Raw genomic sequence first — 21989 nt, forward strand, 5'->3', positions numbered from 1 at the left:
AGAAGGGCCAGATAACAAAGGAGGTCATCACTGTTCTCTATTAACCTGAGTGGCTCATCCACCAGCCAGAGCTCTTCTGTTTTAAAAGTTTTTACTTATTTATTTATTTATTTATTTTATTATTTATTTATTTATTTATTAAAGATTTTATTTATTTATTTGACACACAGAGAGAGATAGTGACAGAGAGAGCTCACAAGCAGGGGGAGCGGCAGGCAGAGGGAGAAGCAGGCTCCTCGCAGAGCAAGGAGCCTGATGTGGGGCTCGATCCCAGGACTGTGGAAACATGACCTGAGCTGAAGGCAGCTGCTTAACCAACTGAGCCACCCAGGCGCCCCTAAAAGTTTTTAAAGTGTGCTTAAAATATATATTTTATTCACTGAAGATGCAACATTTCATCTACACAATGTTATGTAATCAAGGATTTTGGTGTGATAACACTTAGGCATTTTGAGGAACACTGATAGGGTAATACACTTAAAATGGACCCGCTTTGCACTGTGTCATAAGAAGGCCTATACCCATCAGGGTATCCTAGATTTAAAAATTTACCATTAAGGGGCACCTGGGTGGCTTAGTCGGTTAAGCGGCTGACTCTTGACCTCAGCTCGGGTCTTGATCTCAGTCATGAGTTTGAGCCCCACGTGGAGCCACACCTCAGATTACTGAGGTAAACTTACCCGAACAGACTATATTTTCCAAGTAAGTCACTTTTTTTTTTGCATTCCTATAATTGCATAAAGTATTTCTCCACCTAGTGTACCTGTTACTTAAGAAAACACATACATACTAACTTTAGAGTTTTCTGCAAAGCTCTGGACTCAATTCAAAGACGTAGCACATGGGCCACTTTTCTCCAGTCTCCAACATTCCTTTAGAGTATCAGAGGGTTCAGAATGACATCAGCGACTGCGATACAAAATCTTTCATACTCAACAGCACCAAGGAAGAAGCCAGATTACAAATCCCATTTCTCATCAGTTAGGCTGGGGGCCGCACCGAGGATTGAGATTGAGACTGCCCTAAAAGGTTGGGGGATGCGCGCCATACATAATGGGTACAGAGAGGATGCTCGGACTGTTTGAGCGTCTTTGTAAAGTTTCAAACAAGTTAAGGCAGAAGTGTTACATATCCTTACCTCATCAAACATCCTGAACATTGGGTTAGCGCCTTTCAGAGCTCCGTTTTTAAGACATAGGATCGTCAAGGGTCAAACAGAAGATGTTGCGGTGTGTTTACTGTCACTTAAATGAGAAGGCAGCTGCCACTCAGCCCCAGTGACATTTGTCAAGTTTCATGCCGCATTTTTCCGCTGCCAACTTATATCCATGTAGAGGTTACGCTAAAACTTCAGTTATCCCAAAGATGAAAGAAGTGTTATATTTTGATATAGATCTTCAGTTCCTATTATACTAAAAGCCTTTGAAATGTGAGGGCTGACCAGGCCAAGTTATGAAAGGGACAAGAGGAAGGAAGAACAGTGGAAATGCAGTGGGCACACACGGTAACGTTCTGTCTTCGCCGTTCTACGGGGAGGGAGTCTGCTTTCCGGGCAGCAGGTGGTGTGACTGAAAAGATCACACATTTGTCAGGAACCGTGTAGGATTTTTAGCACTGTTAGAGCTTAGCATTACAGATTTAGGGCAGCTAATAAAATTCCAGAGACCGAGTTTTTGACAAGTCTGAAATTTTTTGGAAATCATTTTCCTACCAAGTAAGTCTTCTTGGTTCCCCTTTTAGTTCTGCGCTAGAGAAAACTCTGTATAATTAAAATTAAAAAAGAATCGCTTCGCAGCAACCAGATGAACATCTGGCAGCAAAGCCACATTAAAATGCTTTCCTTTCAAAGGAAGAGCAAATATGTGGCTCTTCCATTAAGAGCATTTCTTCTGTCAGAGAATAAGCTCACAGACTTTCCATTTATGGTCTTTTTTTTTTTTTTTTAAAGTCCAAGGCTGAATTTGGACCCGAGTTTTTCTGTATTTTCTCAGTGATATCTGGACAATAGTGTGTTAAGCACATAAGAAATCTAGGGTCAAAATGAGGATAATCTAATGCACCAGGTATTTAAATAAATGTGCACAGGTTATACTTAGAATCACCTGGTGAAAAACTGGGAGAAGTAGCTGGGGCCTGTTTTTCACATGTAACAAAAATATTTCAAAGTTAATATAAATTTAATCATAAGCCCATCTAGGAAGAAGCACCGGAGGACATATTTTGATGTGTTTTATCTCTCCCTTTCTCATTAGCCAGAAAAATGTTTAAATCTAGAAAGAAGATCAGATCTTGTAAAGCCTCAAATATTCCTCTAACTCTTCTCATATAAAAAAAAAATCATTTCGAAATAGCCTTTCAAAATAAGAGTGTATTTCATTTATCATCTACATTTTTATATTTAAAAACCCTCACAAAGCTCTCTTAATCTGCTGCAAAACTTACAAACAGGGTTGTAACTTTCTGGAGGGTGTATGCAAGGACCCTAGCAGGGCCTCCACTGGAGTCTAACTTGGCTGCCAACTCAGGCTCTTTCCCTCCCCCCACCCCCCCATCCCCTCCGAGGGCCTGTTATTCAATATTATGGAGGCCATAGAGTTTGCTGAACTTTGGCAAAAACATGGGAGGATAATCTCTGGGGGAAATAATTCCCTGGGTTAAAAAAAAAAAAAAAAGAGGAAAAGAATAAAAGTATCTTGAAGGTATATGTGTTCAAAAGTTAATTTGGCTCTGTTATCAAATTAGAGTTCTTCAGGAACAGAAACTTGGCTTTCAGGATTTGGGGAGGCACATCACACTAAATAGTTTGCTTATGAGACACACATGAAAAGAAAAACACAGAAGACAAAGGGTCCTTAATTTGGGGGGGGGATATATTCCAACTTGGAGGGAAGGGTGAAGGCATGTCAGCTCTGAGGCTCACTCATTACATTTCCAGAGAGTTCTGCATTCCCCCCGCCCCCCGCCCCCCGCCCCGCCCTGCACTTGACAGGACAGGGTGTGAGGGCCTGTTCCGCTAGGCTGGACTGTCCCGTCCCTCTGCCACACAAACAGTGTGCGATGTGCAGGCAACTGCAGTGTCAAGTTGGCAAAACTCCTGAGGCTCTTGAGTGTTTATCAACTCAGTAGGTCAAACGTCTGCAGGCACCGGGCGGAGCAGCAGTAAGCCACAAAACTAACCGGTGTCCTCCTGGAAAGGGAGAAAAGGGAGAGAACACTGTGAGGCCACGGTTCAAGTCTCAGGATTCTTTCCATTAGAGGCAGTCTTTTTCTTTGTTAAAGAATTAGGCATGGCCAAAAAAAGTACACCACAGAAATGTAAATTTCCTTTTAAAACTGAGCGCTGGAATCAGGTGAGGTATGCGTGGACTCACTTTATTAGCGGTTTTCAAATTACATAATATCCCCCAAGTGGGCAGCTAGGGAAAAAAAATAAGCTTTTTCCATGTTATGGTCTGAATTCTGCTTATTAGAACCAACAATGCAATAATAGAATTTGAAATACATTATGAAAAAATCACATCACAGAAAACATCACCAATTTAGCTAGAACACTTAATATTATTGAAGAACTTAAACAACAACAACAACAACATGATTTTAAGGACTTTATCCAGCACAGGATTGTTTGCAGAGGTAATTTCAGAATCTCAGTAAGAGAATTTGAGGGTCTTCTTCCCAGATAGCGGAGGAATCCCATCTCAAACTCCCATTTGGCACCTTTCCATACTGAGTCATGAGCCCTCTGACCCACTCTGCACAGCTCCAGCTACGAGAGGCCTGGTTTTCCCACCATAAGTCCTAGCCTCTGGTGAGGAGAAAATAGTTTACTGTTGTTTTCCACAAGACCTCCTGTGCTGACTGTCTTCTGTTTCCCCACCCCTTAATCCAGTCTTTGCCTTTCTCTGTTGCCCAAGAAGGTCACCTCTACAGATCCTATCAGGAAAGCAGCCTGATGGGTAGTTTTTGACCGGATTAGGTCAGCAGAGGATGAAGGGCAGGAAGAGAGAAAAGCTGAGTATTTTTCTTTTCTTCCTCTTTTTAAAGTCTAGTTAATTGAGGTATATTAACGTACATACGAGAAAATTCACCTGCTTTAAGTACACAGTTGAGATTTGAAAAATATGCAATTATTTAACACCAAAATCAAGATAGGAAATATTTTTTATTCCCCAAAGTTCCTTGTTGTCATTTGCAGCCAACTGCCACCGCCCCCCTCCTCAACCCGCTCCCCACCAAGTCTCTGGCAACCACTGGGCATTTTGTTTCTCTGTGGGTTTTGATTTACTTTTCCCTGCGCACGCTCTGACAGTCTTCCAAAAGAAGCTTTGCTACCATTTTCATCTTGATGGATAAATGCCTTCAAGGCAAGAGCTAGCCCTACCTCTGTGGATACTTTTGTCTTGTATTTCTGGGTCAATCCTGGATTCCCTTACCAGCTGGCTTCCAGCTAGTTTTGGCTGACGGGAGGATAACGCTCTCCTGGGTGGCCCTTCTTGTACGGCTCCAGTAACACTTCAGCACCCAGCTGGGTGGTGCCCACCCTGCCTTCCTGCTTGCAAAGGGCCGCAACATCAGCAAGAGCTCAGGGCCTTCCTGGCTTTTCCCTGAGCATGCTCAGCCCTGTATGCATGCATATGGCCACCCAGACTCCCAGGGATATGTTAGTGCTTCTTAAAGCCCCTACAGAACCCTCATTTCCCCAATTCCCCTTTTCAGCTTTATGGTTAGTCTATTTTTGGCCCCAACAGTTCTTCACTGCCTCTGGCAGCTGTGATGTGAAGCAGTTGCCTATAACTGGTTTGACAATTTTTGACAAACACCCTCAGAGAAGAGGCTTATTGCACTGGTGAGCTTTGACTGAAGTCAAATAAAGATAGGCTGTCAGTGAACCACCAGATAGGACAAGGACAGTGCTCTCTGGCCATGGACCTTTGAAGAAGCCCTAGCCCCCTTCTGCCCCTTTTCAGTTGCTGCCAGAAGGCTGGTTTTACCTGTGATTGCAAATTCTCACTTTTCAAGGTTAAGACTACAAGATGGGGCTATGAGAGCTTATCACATCACAAAGGTCTCTGTTCTGAGATTTCACCACTCTTCTTGAGTAAATGCATGCCAGACTGCTGTTTAAGGCTTTTGTTAATTTCCAGAGTTCTGGAAAATTTGATTGTGACCATTTTTGCTGGTTTTCTCTTTGCTTTTGTGGAAAGATTGAGTATTTGTACTCCATCTCTACCTCTCTGACTAGAGCTCCTACTGGGCAGTCCTTCTGTTGGCTCTGGTTCTCAGCAGCCTCCAGAGCCCCTTGTCCTTCAGGCCTAAAGGGTAAGGATGGTAAAGCTTCCTACTGTTGTAAGTTTCCAGGGGCTTTATCATCCTTGTGGGTGCTCTGAATTCTGCCTCAGCTTCTGCAAATAGTCCCTCTCCATTCTTTTCTCTTCAAAATCCCAGCTAATGTGTGTTTTCCAGCCAGTTTCCCAACTGATTTAGTAAGTGTTACAAGAAGGGGCCTAAGAAAACAGTCCATCCAGATGGAATTCTGGAACTGGGTTGGTCAGTGCATGAATGGCCTTCTTACTAGGGAAAAATGGGACACTGCTAGCATGCAGTGTGGTGTGGCATCACGAACACTCAAAAGTGTCACTTGAGCAGACTGCCAAGGGAGAGGGTAAGGCGCTGGGAGGCCAAGCGGCTGTGGTACTTGATTGTTATGGCATCACAGTGAATTCAGAGATTGTGCATGAGATGCTTTCTTCTGACGGCTAATGAGATGATCGCTCCCCCGCCCCCATCTCCATCCCCACCCCCAGTTAAGCGCAGTGGCTTGAACTCTCAACTCAAGCCATAGGTAGAGAATCAAGATTTCTGTGGTGGCTAAAGGAATTATTCTGTGAAGCTATGGGACGGACATGTCTGAAGCCTGAACATACAAGGTACAGAACCCATGCCATCCGGGTAAGAGTACCCTTATGCGGAGTCTCTTATACTAAGGTAAAGGTGCGAGCTGGGAAGGGGTAGGACCTTGAGACTTGAAATTCACAGCTCTGTCCAGACACAAAGCTAAGAACCTTGAACTTCTAATATCTCTAAATATTTCTTCACATCAGAAACAGCCTTTCTTACCTTCTGACACAACAAGCATTTCCTTGCATAACAATATTTCACTGACTTCATCTGGGGTGTTCACCTAAAAAGGAAATGCCTATTCTCTTCAGAACCCACCAACAACAACAGTCACTGTCTTTAGGGCCGTGAAAGGTGTAAAATCCCAGCATGATCCAGAGAATTCATTGCAAGGCCTGCTACTGGGGGAGAGAACATACACCAAGAAGTGGCAGGATCTTGCCAAATTTTATTAGCAGGAGCCTGGAGAGCAAGCATGCAAATGGATTCTAATTAGCCAGCAAGACTAAATCTAAGGTTGGATCAGGCCAACGAGAGTGTTCACATATGCCTCAGGATTTAACGTGTTAGCCTGAGCACCTGTAATGGTTGACAGAAGTCCTGAGTCAGTAAAGGCCCACAGGCAAGGGAACAGCGATGCTGAAACTCCCACTGCACACTCTAGAGGGAAGAGATCAAAGATTTAGAGAAATGGGAACTTTGAAGTGGATCCAATGTGGTGCAACTTGCTCAGCCACCTCCTGAAAACCTTTGGGAGATCCAGGAAGGCATTTCCTTCACCAAGACACAAAAGTATGTATTGATGAGGGGAAGTAGCACACACACTTGATACTTAATATGACACACGCCTACTAGAGGTGAGAGAGAAATCCTCCAAATCCTCTGAAAGGTCAGGTGTCTGCTGCATTGGTAAAGTTTCAGAAGAGTGACATCTGGAACTGCACTATGAAGAAACTGATACACACTGTGGGTCCCTTTGGATTTTCGGGGCAAAATGTATTTGGGTGGGGACTTTTGGTTCTGCCAAGATGGAGTAGTCCAGTTCTTCCAGGTCCTTCCTCTTACATTAAAACACAATAAACTGGCCATAACACAACAAACAAGTATAGGAAGGCTCTGAAGAACAGAAAAAAGGTGGACAGCTTAGGGACCTTGGGACTTGAGGGGCAACACAGCAGTGGTGAGTTCCCTAGGTTTTCTTACTGCCTCCCCAATAGCTAGATAGAATGCTTGTAGAAACTCAGAACCACCAACAGGCACAGGTTAAAAAAAAAAAAAAATCTCCAAGAAAAGCCTGTTCCCCCTAGCCAAAGGACCAGGACAGAGAAATCTCTAGAGGCAAAGTAAGTACTTGCTTCATGCTGGGTATGGGGGGATTGAGAGTGATAACTCAAGCGTACAAGGTTTTTTGTAGGGTGAGAAAAATATTTTAAAATGGACTGTGGTGCTGGCTGCACATATCCATGAATATAGTAAAAACTACTGAATTGTATACTTTAAACAGGTAAATTGTATGGTATGTGAATCATCTCATTAAAGCTGTTTAAAAAATAACAGCACTGAAAGGAGAAATAGACAAATCCACAATTAGAGTGGATACTTCAACATCCCACTCATAGCAACTGACAGAACTAGCAGACAGAAAATCAGCAAAGGTACAGAAAAACCAAACAACTCAATTGAACCAAAGAATCTAATTGATGTATATAGAACACTCCGCCCAACAACAGAATATACTTTCCCACCCCCCAAAAATGTCCATGGGACATTCAAGGATGGACTGTATCCTTGGCTATAAAACATATTTCAACAATTTGGAAAGGACTAAAATTATACAAAGGACACATGAGGTTTCATCCCTGATAAAGAGCGTAGAAGTTGTCACTCCTGTTCATACAAGAACAAGCTGAACAAATGGAAAATCAACAGCTTTTCTTTCAGCCACCAGGGAGTTGAGGGTGTAGGGCAAAGAGCAACCTCAAAGTCTGGAGAGACAGGTGAATCTGGAGAGTCACAGCTGAGATTTGCTCACCTGGACAGAACACACTAGAACTGCTGGAGGCTGAATGTGGGCTAGCCTGGGAATCCGATAGTCCTGGGGCTGCAATCTTAGCATTGTCCCACACATTCTTGGGTTTTACCTACAGAAACCCTATAGGCTGACGGGCGCCTGGGTGGTTCAGTTGGTTAAACGACTGCCTTCGGCTCAGGTCATGATCCTGGAGTCCCAGGATTGAGTCCCACATCAGGCCCCCTGCTCAGCAGGGAGTCTACTTCTCCCTCTGACCCTCCCACCCCCCTTGTGCTCTCTCTCTCATTCTCTCTCTCAAATAAATAAATAAAATCTTAAAAAAAAAAAGAAACCCTATAGGCTGTTATGGTAAAAAAAAAAATCCCCTCGCAGCTCAGTCAGGAGGAGGAAAGAAGTAGTAACTGTGTAATATGCCCAGAGCATCGTCCAGAACAAAGGACTGCTCTCCAGAGGAAAAGAGTTTATCAGAGCCTTGTCCCAGCTGGAGAAGGGCACACTGTTCCTACTCCAGCCCCCTCTAGTCTACCCATAACACCTAAGGGGGAAAAGCAAGCTATGAAACATGAGGGAGACTTGGGAAAGTCACAGCGCAGATATACAGGCCCACTAAAATACTGAGATATACTCATAAAGTTTCAGAACGCTTCCTTACCTCACACCTTAGCACTGGAGCAATGGTTCCCAGCATAAGAACAGTGGATTACAGATAAAACACCTGCAACATGCTGACTCTCTGAGGAGTGCACAGGGCAGCCCAAAGTCAAATGAGGAGACTAAAACAAGGACACTAAAAGAATTTGCATTTGAAGCCTCTGGCACCTACAGCTTCAGCAAATGTGAGACACGGCCCAACTCCTAGCCTGATTAATATAAAATTTCACACTAAAATAACTATTTACCTCAGTTCTTTTTACCCACTACAACATGTCTCACTTTCAACAGAAAATTACAGACATGACATAAGGCAAGAAAAAGCACATGCTGAATAGACAAAACTTCAGAACCAGAGCCAGATATGACACAGATATTGGTATTAACAGACAGAGAATTTTGAAGAGTAGAACAGAAAATTCAAGATCTGGGGGACAATTTCTAAAGATGCAACATATGCATAACTAGCATACCAGAAGAAGAAGAACAGAAAGGAAAAGAAACTTGAAGTAGTAATGGTGAAGAGCTTTACAAAATTAGTAACAGATCCAGTAGTGTAACAGCACTGAGCAGGATAAATATCAAAAACAAAACAACCTCAAAACAACACACAGGCATATCATATTCAAACTAGAAAAAAAGAAAAAGGACATTTTTAAAAAATCAGGGGGGGGGGAAAAAAACCCTTACCTATAGAAGAACAAGTAGATGAACTACAGTGGACTTACTAGAGACCATGCAAGCAAGAAAAGAGTGGAGTAAAATATTTAGTGTGCTCAAAGGAAAAAAAAAATCACTACCTTAGAATTCTATACCCAGTAAAATTATCCTTCAAAAGTAAAGGAGTATAAAGACTTTTTCAGACAAAATGATAACTGAGCAAAATTCATTACCAGGCAGATTTGCCCTGCAAGGAAGAGTTCTTCAGTGAGGAGGAAAATGATATAGGTCAGAACTTAGATCTAAAAAAAACCAGGAAGCCTACTGAAGAAGGAATAAATAAAGGTAACATAAAATACTTTCTTTTTCTAATTTTCAATTGATCTAAAGTATAATTTGCTTAAAGTAATAAGGGTAGCAACGTATAGTATGAGTACCACAGATGGATAGTCACATGAACGACAGCAATTTCATAAAGGATGACAGGAAGGAATGTGGAATGTTCTGTCACAAGACACCTGTACTACACATTGAATAATATAGTGTCCTTTGAAGATGAGCTTTAGTGAAAAAATGTATATTGCAAACTCTATGGAAACAACTATACATGTTTGAAAAAGGAGTATAATTGGTATGCTAAGAGAGGAGATAAAATGGAATTATGTAAAATGCTCAATTAAAACCAGAGTAGGCAGAAAATGGGGGGGGGGAATAAAGAACAAATATAAAAAATAAAAAACAATTATAAACATAGTAGATATTAATCCAACTAAATCAATGATTGCTTTAAATTTGAATTGTCTAACTATACCAATTAAAAGACAGAGACTATATCAGTGGATGAAAAAACAAGACCCAACTATGCTGTGGACAAGAAACCCACTTCAGACATATAGATGCGGACAGGTTAAGAGTAAAGGGAGGGGGAAAGATAAAGCATGTTAACACTAATCAAAAGAAAGATGGAATAGCTATATCAATTTTGGATGAAGTGAACTTCAGGACAAGAAAAAGTATCAGACATAAGGAGGGGCATGACATCATGATACCGGTGTTAATTCTCCAAAAGGACATAACAATGTGCAATGTGTATGAACCTAATAACAGAGCATCAAAACATCTGAAGCACAAAATGATAGAACTCTAAGAAGAAACAGACAAACCCACTATTAGAGCTGGAGATTTCAACACCCCTCTTTAAGTAACTGATAGATCCAGAAAGCAGAAAATAAGAGAAAATATAGTTGAACTCAACATCATTAATCAACCAGGCCTGACATTTATAGATACTCTATCCAACAACAGAGAAATACACATTCTTCTCAAGCTCCCGTGTAACATTATTCAGCAAGACAGACCACATTCTAGGACATAAAATCACAGCATAAAAAATTTAAAGGAAATCATACAAACTTTGTTACCAGACCACTACTGGAATTAAACTAGAAATCAGTAATAGAAAGACAGGTGGAAAATCCCCAAATATTTGAAAATTAAACAATTAAATTCTAAATAATACATGGGTGAAAGAACAAGTCTCCAGAGAAATTAAAATATTTTGAACTGAGGGACCTGGGTGGCTCAGTTGGTTAAGTGTTCAACTCTTAATTTTGGCTCAGGTCATGGTCTCAGGGTCATGGGATTGAGCCCCGTGCAGTCTGCTTGAGATTCTCTCTCTCCCTCTGCCTCTGCCCCTCCCCCAGCTCGTGTGCAGTCTCTCTCTCAAAAAAAATAAAGAATCTTTAAAAAAATATTTTGAACTGAATGAAAATGAAATACAACTGATCAAAAAATTGTGGGATGCAGCAGAAGCAGTATTAAAGGGAAGCTCGTAGCACATGAAACACATGTATTAGAAAGGAAGACAGCTCTAAAATCAATAACCTGAGCTTCCATCAGGAAGTCAGAGAATGCAGAACAATTTATGAAGGAAGTCAAAAGTAAGTAAAAATCACAGAGCATGTTCTCTGTCCATAATGGAATCAAATTAGAAATCCATAACAGAAACACAAGAGGAAAATCTCCAAATGTGGAAATAACACAGTTCTTTGACTTTCTCTGACCCATGGGTCACATGACTACTTTCCCATGGATTAAAGAGGCAGTCTCAAAGGATATAAAAATTTACATGAACTGAATGGAAATGAAAATAAAATATATTAAAAATTTTTAAGACATAGTAAAGCAGCGCTGAGAGAGAAATTTAGAGTGCTTAAATGCTTGTTAAAAAGGAAAGGTCTCAAATCAATAATCTGAGCTTCTACTCTAACCCCTACCCCCCTAAAAAGGCAAAGTAAACCCAAAGCAAGCAGAAGGAAGAAATAATAAAGAAATCAATGAAATTGAAAATTTCACTAGGATTAAGATCAATAAAATTGATACATTTTCAGCAAGACTGACAAACAGAGGGAAGACTCTCTTAGTATAAGAAATGAAACAGGTGATATCAGTATAGATTCTGAAGCCATTAAAAAATGAGCATACTATGAACAACTTCATAGTCATAAATTTGTGAACTGAGAATTCATCTATTGATGAATTCCTTGAAAACTACAAACTACCAATACTCAACCAAGATGAAATATCCAGCCTGAATAGTCTTATAACTATTAAAGAAACTGACTTTGTAATTAAAAAAATTTCCACTGAAGAATTCTATCAAACATTTAAAGAAGAGCTAAGAGGAATTTTTACACAATGTCTTGCAGAAAAATAGAAGAGGGACACTTCCCAACTCATTTTATGAGGCCAGTATTATTTTGACTCTAAAGCCAAAGAGTAAAAATCCAGAAAACTACAGACCATATCTCTCATGAACATAGATACAAAAATCCTCAACAAAGTAATCCTCAACTAAATTAATACAGAAATGTAGAAAAAGAACTACACACCATGATCAAATGGGAGTTATTCTGGGTATGTAAGGCTGTTTAATATTTGAAAATCAATTTCATCCACTATTTCAACAGGTAAATGGAGAAAAAATGTGTATGATATCAGTGGACTCAGAAAAAGCGTTTGACAAAATACAACATCCATTCATGATAAAAAGTCTCAGCAAACTGGGAACAGAGGGGAATCTTTCTCAGTTTGATAATTAGAATCTACAAAAAAACCCTACTGTTAACATCACACTTTAAAGTAATGTCTACTTTCACCACCTTAAGCAATGTAGTACTTGAAGTTTTAACCACTGCAATAAGGCAAGAAAAAGAAATAAAAGGCGTACAGACTGGAAAGGGGAGAAGTAAAACTATTTCTACTTTCAGATGGCATGATATGATTGTCTACATAGAAAATACAAGGGATCTACAAAAAATACTCCTAGACTCTTAAGCAAGTTCAACAAGGTTGCAGGCACATTAGATCAAAACACAAAAATAAATCACATTTCCACATACTAGTAATGAACACATAGAAGTTGGAATTTAAAAATATAATAATATCATTTATAGTCACAAAGAAAGTGAAATATTTGGGTGTAAATTTAACAAAACATTTAAGGGCCTGAGTCCTGAAAATTATTAAATACTGATGGGAGAAATAAAGAGTACCTAAATAAATGGAGGGTCATAGTATTTATACACTGGCAGAATCAACATAGCAAAGATGTTAATTCTCTCCAAGGTGATCTATAGATTGAATGCAGTTCTTTTCACAATCCAGCACAAGGGTCTTTTTTTTGAGACAAAGATAAGCTTATTCTAAAATGTATATGGAAACGCAGAGGCCCTAGAATAGTTGATACAATCTGGAAAGAGAAGAATAAAGTAGAAATATCACTTTATCTGATATTAGGCCTAATACAGAACTACAGAATCAACACAGTCTGGCACTAAGAGACAGACACAGATCAATGGAATGGAATAGGGAGCATCCTTATGATCTCGGGGTAAGTAAAGATTACTTAGGACACAAAAAGCACTAAATATAAAATTAAAATGGAAAATTTTGACTCGATCAAAATTAAAACCTTCTGCTTTGCAAATTACACTCATAAGAAAATGGAAAGGCAAGCACCACTTTTGAGATTTCCTCAATTCAGGAAACTATATAAATTTTAAGTCATTAGATACATTGTATTACCTTAATTTAAAAAAATTAAAGTTGGTTAGAACCCTATTTCAGATAATTTGCTACACCAGAGTGTATACATTTGTATATATCACAACTGAAATGAAACTCAGACACAAAATGATCTTAAATGGTTAGTGGATTTTTGAGGATCAGCTAATCAAACTTAACTCTCCTTTTCTTAAAAAAATAATTATGTGAAAATCATTCGTAGAAGCAATATATTTCATGTCACTGAGTTTTTAAAAATAAAGGTTCTTAGCAAAAGAATCCAACTCCATAAAGATTTTTTAAATAATTTTTATTGTTATGTTAATCACCATATATTACATCATTAGTTTTTGATGTAGTGTTCCATGATTCATTGTTTGTGCATAACACCCAGTGCTCCACGCAGAATGTGCCCTCTTTAATACCCATAAAGATTTGTTTGTTTTGTTTTTAACTTACTGAAGCATCATGCCCACTGGAATCATTAACTCCTTATGATGCTCAAAGGAGTAGGGTGGGTAACGTGGAGGTGTAATATTTGTGCTATAAAAAAATCCCAGCTCTGTGTTCTTACATTTGGGAGATACATCTAACAACTCATTGTACTGATTGTTGCATTAATGATCTAAGTTGTTACAAGTACACCAAATCTACTGCCTTAAGAATGGATTGGTGCTGGTTTGATCCTTTCAAATTCCAGAACTGTGGCACCAGAGACATGATAGTTTTAGAGGAGAAATTCTGAGCTAAGCAATAAACTCTATAGTTAGGAAAAAGATGCTAGTAAATTCTACAAAGAACATCAGCCATGACATTTGTTGCTTTAGAATCTCTGAACTTATTTATAGGCGAGGCAGGAAAAAGAGCATTTCAGCTTAGTTTTAAAAGACAGAAATACCACTATTCTTAAAAAAAAAAATCACAATGTGGTTGGCACATACTGGAGCCCAAAATATCACAAGAAATATGGTATTTTCTTTGCAAACGTGTTTCCTGATTAGAAACAAAAAGCATAGACTTGACTCATACAGAAATTCAGGCCAGAAGAAAAATAATACTTATTAGACAGAATTTATCAGATGACATCCCAAGGCTGTGCACATATTAACTTAAGGGAGAATCATCTTACGACATACTTACATTTGTGTTAACAGTGCTTGTTACATTTGTAACTTGTTACATATATGTAACTGCTTGTTACATTTATATTAACAGTGACTGTCTCTCATGGGAAGATCCTGCATGCAGAACTAGAGGCTTACATATTACATATTGGCTTCTTTACTTGATGGGTCCATGCCCTAGAATGTTAGGGGTGAAATATGTATGGGGAAAGAAGTATCAGCTGATTTGGTCATAGCTGAATCCCCAGGACCTAGTACTGAGTTTGGCACATAGCACACGGTCAATACATAATTGTTGAGTGATACAAGGAGGAAAAAAACAGTTAAGAACAATTTACTTCATTTCTTGAAGAATATTTTGCCTGTGCAAAATTTCATAAGTCACCTTAGGAGGGTGCCAGTGAAGACTTCTGCTGAGAGAAACACAAAAATCCCAAACACAAGTGAGCAAATAATGTCAGTATAACTGATGTTAATTGTTTCATAGAAGAAAGTAATAGCCATAAAAAGCAAGGGTAAGGAAATGAGAAACATCTCATAAGCAATTTGATCATAAAAGAATCCGAAGAGATTATTTACAGATAAAACTATAGTATGTGGGAGAAGGGAGTGCTAAGCTGTTCCTAAAGACAGAGGGAAGCCATAAAACAAAGAGTTCTACATGCCTCTCACAAACAGGCCTCTATCCCAAGGCACAACAGTCACCCAGGCATCTGGCTCTCTTGTGTCATCACTCTGGCGTAAAAGACCAAGGAGAATTCCTGAAGAAAACCGAACTCTAACTCTGAGCTTGAAAGCAGCGGACTGAAGCCATGGCGTCACTACCTACCTACCTGCTTGCAGGGGAGGTTCACTGTGTATCTGTTGACTGACTGGACAAATTAATAAACGAGTGGGTGAGTTATTCTGAGCTATTTGGAAGTAACTCCAATGACACTTTTTAAGCAGGAATAGAAAAAAAATTCTAAAATTCACGTGGAACCAACAAAAGATCCCAAATAGCCAAACATATCTTGAGAAAGAACAAGGCTGGAGGCATCTCACTTCCTGACTTCGAAGTATTTTACAAAGCTTCAGTAATCAAAACAGTATGGTACTGGCGTAAAGACAGATACACAGACAAATGGAACAGGACACAGAGCCTAGAACAAAACCCACACACACACTGTCAACGGATCTTTCACAAGGAAGCCAAGAACACACGATGGGAAAGGGACAGTCTCTTCAACAAATGGTGGTGGGGAACTGGACCACATGCAAAAGAATGAAACTGGACCTTTATCCTATACTGTACATAAAAAGATCAACTCAAAATGGATCAAAGACATATGCAAGACCTGAAATGATAAAACTCCCAGAAGAAATGTGGTATAAATAAGGGGAAATCTCCTTGACATTGGACTTGGCAATGATTTCTTGGATAGGACACCAAAAGCACAGCAACAGACAAAAATAGGCAAGTGGGACTACATCAAACTAAAAAGCTTCTGCACAGCAAAGGACACAATCAACAAAAGGAAAAAGCAACTTAGGAAATAGGGAAAAATATTTAATGGCCCCACATTTGATAATGGGTTAATATCTAAAATATAAGAAACTTCTATAACTCAATAGCAAAATACAAATTTCTGATTTAAAAATGGGCAAAGAACTTACACAGACATTTCTCCAAAGACATACAAATGGCCAATAGGTACATGAAAAGGTGCTCAACATCATTCATCATCAGGGAAATACAAATCAAAACCACAAGATCTCACCTCATACCTGTTAGGATGGCTATTATAAAAACAGGAACCAACCAAACAAAAAATAAGTGTTGGAAAAGATGTAGAGAAACTGGAATCTTGTGTGTACTCTTGGTGGGAGTGTAAAATGGTGCAGCTGCTGTGGAAAATCGTATGGCAGTTCCTCAAAAAGTTAAAATAGAACTATCATATGATCCAGAAATCCCACTCCTCAGTACAGAACCAAAAGAATTGAAATCAGTCTCCAAGAAATACCTGCATGCCCATGTTCATTATGGTATTATTCACAATATTCAAGGTATGAAAACAACTTAAGTGTAGACAATGTCTTCATGGATATAAATATACAATGGAGTATTATTTAGACTTAAAAAAAGAAGGATGTCCTGGCATAGGCAACAACAGGGACAAACCTGCAGGATGTTGGCTCAGTGCAATAAGCCAGCCACCGAGGGACAGGATTTCACTTTTATGAGGTATCTGAAAAAGCAAAACTCATAGAAGCAGAGAGTAGAATGGGGGTTGCCAAGGGCTGGGGGGAGGAAGAAATGGGAGCTGTTCAGTTTCAGTTACGCAAACTGAACAAGTTCTAGAATGCTGCTGTGGAATGGAGTGCCTATAGCTGAATAATATTGTACTGTGCCCTTAGAAATTTGTTAGGAGGCTAGATCTCATGTTTAAATGTTCTTACCACAAGCAAAAAAACAAAAACCAAAACCAAAAACAACACAAGTATAGAGAGAGTACCAATCATCTGATTCAATGGATCCTTAGTTAAAAAGTCAATTGAGAGAGATTCTACTTTAACCTAAAATATTGCCAGTGGTCATTTCTAGTGGTAGTACTTCCATTGGAAATAGTTTCCTTTTGCAAAATTGTATTTTCTAATTTTGCTTTAATGATAATGTATGAATTGAACAGATACACTTTGTCCCCACCCAAAAAATAAAAATAAAAAAGAAACCACCGGTCTACTAATATTTTAATAATTAAACATATTTTTAATTTCTAAAGCAATACCAGTTTGTTGTAAAAACTCAATTCTACTCAAATGAAACCACTGTTACATTGAAAGCACGTTTTACTATATATAGTATATATATATATATTCATACCCCTATTTGACAAACATTGGATCACACTATGCAACCTGTTTGAAACTTTTTTTTTTTTTTTTTTAAAGAAAGGGAGGTGGGGGGTGCAGGGGCAGAGGGAGAGAGAGAATCTTAAGCAGGCTCCATGCCCCATGTGGAGCCTGACTTGAGGCTCGATCTCACCATCCTGAGATCATGACCCGAGCCAACATCAAGAGTCAGATGCTTAACCAACTAAGCTACCCAGGCGCCCCTAAAAAACATTTTTAACTAAACTGAAAAATTTTTGCTAAAGAATCTTTTCTTCTTTAACCTGTATAAAGTTTTAAGCCAAAGCTTTTTTTAAAAATCCCTCTATATTTTTCAAATCGTTGGTTTTGTGTATTTGTAAAAATATACCCTAACAATATTCAAATGATTCTATAGTATATAGAACTGAAAATTAAAGTCCCCCCTGACTACCCTATAACCCCACATTCCTCCCTCCCAAGACAACCATAGTTAAGAGTTAGATATATATCCTGCTGGACCTCTTAGTGCACACACACCCATCTTTCAAAAGTTATCTTGTTCAGAATATTGGAGCGTATCTTCATTTTGTATTTGAATACTGCTTCAACATTTCTTCATGCTATATGGTGATTCAATTAGTAGCTAACTGCAGCATAGCGTCTGAAACACAGATTTGAAGCAACACTGCTAGGGTTCAAATTCCAGCTCTGCTATGAGACCTTGGCCCAGGTTCTAATATTCCTGGGCCTCAGTCCCACCTCCCTCTAGCCTCTATAAAATGGAGATGATATTAGGTTGAACCACACGTAAGTACCAAGGCACATGATTGCTATGATCCAATCTTGTTTTCAAGTTTTTAAATTTTATTTATTTTTTTTTTTTATGATTCCATCTAATAACAGACCTATCTTATAGTACTTAGAGAAGTAACACAGCTCAGCTTCCAAGCTGGATCTCCTGACCCCTAAGGGCAGGAAGTTCTTTCCATTCGAGCATCAAAGTACAAAAGCAGAGACGCCATGGCACTGCTACCTGAGTGTGCACCGCAGTATCTGCTACAGCCGAACCTTCCCCCTGTGGTATGCAAAGAACCACTGGGATTCTGGGCCATTTGTATTCCTGTCCCAAAACATTCTGGGGATTTAAATGAAACCTTTTGAAGGTCTATGATGATGAATTTTAGTTGTCAACTTGGCTGGGCCATGGTGCTCGATTATTTGATCAAACACCAATCTAGATGCCGTTGCCAAAGTGGTTTTTAGATGCGATTAACGTTTAATTCAGCAGGCTTTGAATAAAGCTGATTCCGCTCCATGGTGTGGGTGGGCCTCACCCAATCAGTTGAAGACCTTACAGAAAAAGTAAAGAGGTGGAAGGACTTTTCTTTAAGGCAGTGACCTGCTTGAGTTTCAAGCCCATGCCCTGCAGAATTTGGACTCAAGATCACATCAGCTCCTGAATTTCTGGCCTGCCAGGCTGCCCTATGGTTTTGGATTTGCCAGCCCCCACAACTGTGTGAGTCAATTCCTTAAAATAAATCGATCTCTCTCTATACAGATATATAGATATTGGGAAGTGAGAAGCTGCTGTAACAAATACTTAAAAATCTAGACGTGGCTTCGAAACTGGGTAACAGGTAGAGGATGAAAGAATTCTGAGCTGCATGGTAGACAAAGCCTATCCTGCCTTGAAGAAACTGTTGGTAGAAATGCAGATATTAAAGAGTATCTGGTGAGGCTCACAAAGGAAAGCGGAGCTGTAGACAGAGCTTCTAACTGTCCTACAGAATACATACATTGCATCACCAGAAGGCTGTGTTGAAGGTGCGTTTGCTGAGGTCTTGGGCAAAAAGGGGGAATGTGTTATTAGAAAGAAAGGTGACCCTGGTCATAAAGCACACAGGACTTGACCGAATTGTGTTCTGCTGGATGGAAAGCAGAACTTGTAAGCAATGAACCTGGATGTTTAGCTGAGGAGATTTCTAAGCAAAAGCAAATGGCCTGGTTCCTCTTTGCCGCTTACAGTAAAATGGTAGAGGAGGGAACTAAAACTGAAGGAACTGTTAGGCAAAAAGGAAGCAGAATTTGAAGATTTGGAAAGTTCTCAGCCTATCCGTATTATAAATAATGAGAAAGCTTGCTCTGGGGGGGAACACCAAGGGACAACTGTTTACACGATCAACCACATCAGCAGAAATGCTGACAGCTTGGACTGAAGGGGACAGAGATGGGACAGAGTGAAGAAAGGCTGTCAGGCTTCTGGAATTCTCCCACCAGGAAAGGGGCAAGAGAGCTATCAGGGAAAGGGAAGAATGAGCCCAGGGATGGGGCAACTTTCTTGGTTTTAGAGGGCAGGGCTCCACCCAAGGCTGGGGTGGGGGGAGGAGGCACCACTGTGGCGGGCCCAAAGGACAGAGCATCTAGCCAAAGAATGATTCTCAAGCATTAAAAATCTAATGGAATTGGCCCTTCTAGGTTTTGGACTTGTTTGGAACTCATTACCTCTTTTTCCCTTCCGATGTTCTCCCTTTTGCGATGGGAATGTCTATCCTGTGCCTGTCCAAACGTTACATATTGCGGCAGAGAACTTGGTTCATTACCTGCAGAGGAGTCCCGCTTGAATTATACCCAAGTTTTACCCATACCTGATTTAGATCTTTGAAATGAGATTTTTGAACTTACGAGTTGATGTTGGAATGGGTTAGGATTTTGGGGGTGCTGGGATGGGATGAATTTATTTTGCATGTGAGAAAGACATGAATTTTTGGACCAGATTGTTATGGGTTGAACTGTATCCTCCCAAATTCGTATGTTGTAGCCCTAACCTCCAATGTGATGGTATTTGGAGTTGGGGCCTTCTGGAGATAATCAGGTTTAGATGAGGTCATGAGGACAGGGATAATGGGATGAGTGCCCTTATAAAAAGAAGAGACACCAGAGAGCTTGTGTGTGTGCGCTCACACTCTCTCTGCCACACGAGGCAGCAAAAGGGCGGCCATCTGCAAACCAAGAAGAAAGCTCTCTCCACACCCTGACCACGTGCACCCTGATTTCAGACTTCCAGCCTCAGAACTGCGAGGAATGAATTTCTGTTGGTTGAGCCACTGAGATATGGTATTTTGTTACAGGAGCCTGAGCAGAATAATATGGTAACATTATTTGGAGTCAGGAACATTGCAGGTGTAATCAGTGAACGGAGGATGAGTCAGTAGGTTGGGCCCTACTGCAGTATCACTGGTGTCCTTAGAAAGGGGGGGAGGTGTAAACACAGACAGACATAGAGAGAGAGAACATGATGTGAAGACACAGAGAAAAGAGAGCCATCTCCAAGCCAAGGAGAGAGGCCAGGAACAGACCCTTCCCTCAACAGCCCTCAGAAGGAACTGGCCCTGCCAACATGCTGATTTCAGACTTCTCACCTCCAGAACTGTGAGACAACAGATATCCTTTTATTTAAGTCACCCAGTTTTGTGGCATTTTGTTGTGGCATTCCTAGCAAACGAATGCATACATCTGAGAAACCTTGAGTAACCTGAATTCCTAATGGGAAATACAGAACTTGTGTAAACCATGACTGTGTGAGGAGAAGCCAGACACGTTATTATCATAATAAATAACCCTCTGTGTTGATGTTCTCCATTTTAATAAATGAACGTAAGTTTGGGGAATGAACATTTGCTATGACTATAAGGATTCAAAATCATGAATATACTAGTCATTCTTCTCTGTTACGGATATTTGAAGGTTTGGGTATTTATTGTTTAGGCAAAATACTATAATTTCTTTTTACTGCACTCTGTATTAAATTTAGGTTGAAACTAACACTTGTATGGGGCTTGGTATTTTAGAAGAATATCCAATATGTTCTTTTAAAATAATGCCAGATGTCCACATTAATTTAGATATTGGCTGATACAATGTATTATTTTAGGACAAGCAATGCAAACTAAACTGAATATATTATAAAACTTAAAAATATTATTATCAAGACCTTTTAGAGTTTATGATATTAAAAAATGCTGCTTTTATTTTCAGCAGTAAGCTACTGAATTCAAGTATTTGGTTTTCAGTTACAAAAGAAAGTACTTTAAAGACTATGATAGAAACTGATGTCAATGCTTTTAATACAATCTCCATAGCAACATGGGAAGGAACAAAGTCTGGTGGACCAAATGAAAGCCACAAACTCTCAATTTCAACCCTAGCATTAACTCACCACAGAAAGCCATGTTTATATCTTGGCATTTCATCTTTGCTATAAACACAGGCACTTCTGGCTTTGCTCAACAAACAGGCATTGCCTAAGTCCTATGTACTGGATATATTCATTTTATTAAGCTAATACTATTATATTTCTGTTCTGAAACAATATAAGATTATTCACACTGAATTTCTAGGTTGTAGCAGAGAAATAAGTAACAGCAAATAAAATGTTCAAATACTGAATACATTCCCCAAATTTCACATAAAGATAACACAAAAAAATTACTTCATTTGAAGGATCTACTTTATTTTCACAAATTAATTACCATGATAAAAAGAGAGTCTAACTTTTTGAATATAGGTATTCAGAATTTTATCAGCTACCGATAGCGTATCCTGACCATACGGAATTGTCTTCATTTTCATATTTTCAGTAAGAAAACGTCTTCAATAGAAAATTATACAATAATGCATAAGGGTTTTACTATAGTTTAATGAATTAG

At 39.5% G+C, this 21989-nt stretch overlaps 1 protein-coding gene across 3 annotated transcripts in view; it reads right to left on the reverse strand.

Annotated features, from left to right (window-relative positions):
• Window positions 1-2548: 2548 nt before the first annotated feature.
• The window catches only part of LRRC28 (leucine rich repeat containing 28), a 158117-nt gene continuing 138676 nt past the window's right edge, over window positions 2549-21989 (reverse strand). Inside the window, exon 9 of one of the 3 annotated variants that reach the window (XM_027571285.2) lies at window positions 2549-3187. In XM_027571285.2, coding sequence (XP_027427086.1) covers window positions 3115-3187 — 73 coding nt within the window. In that variant the 3' untranslated portion in view covers window positions 2549-3114. The remainder of the gene's footprint in view (window positions 3188-21989) is intronic. The other 2 variants (XM_027571284.2, XM_027571283.2) reach the window with 2 other exon arrangements.

The sequence above is a fragment of the Zalophus californianus genome, chromosome 6, assembly GCF_009762305.2.
Source record: "Zalophus californianus isolate mZalCal1 chromosome 6, mZalCal1.pri.v2, whole genome shotgun sequence".
Lineage (NCBI taxonomy): Eukaryota > Metazoa > Chordata > Mammalia > Carnivora > Otariidae > Zalophus > Zalophus californianus.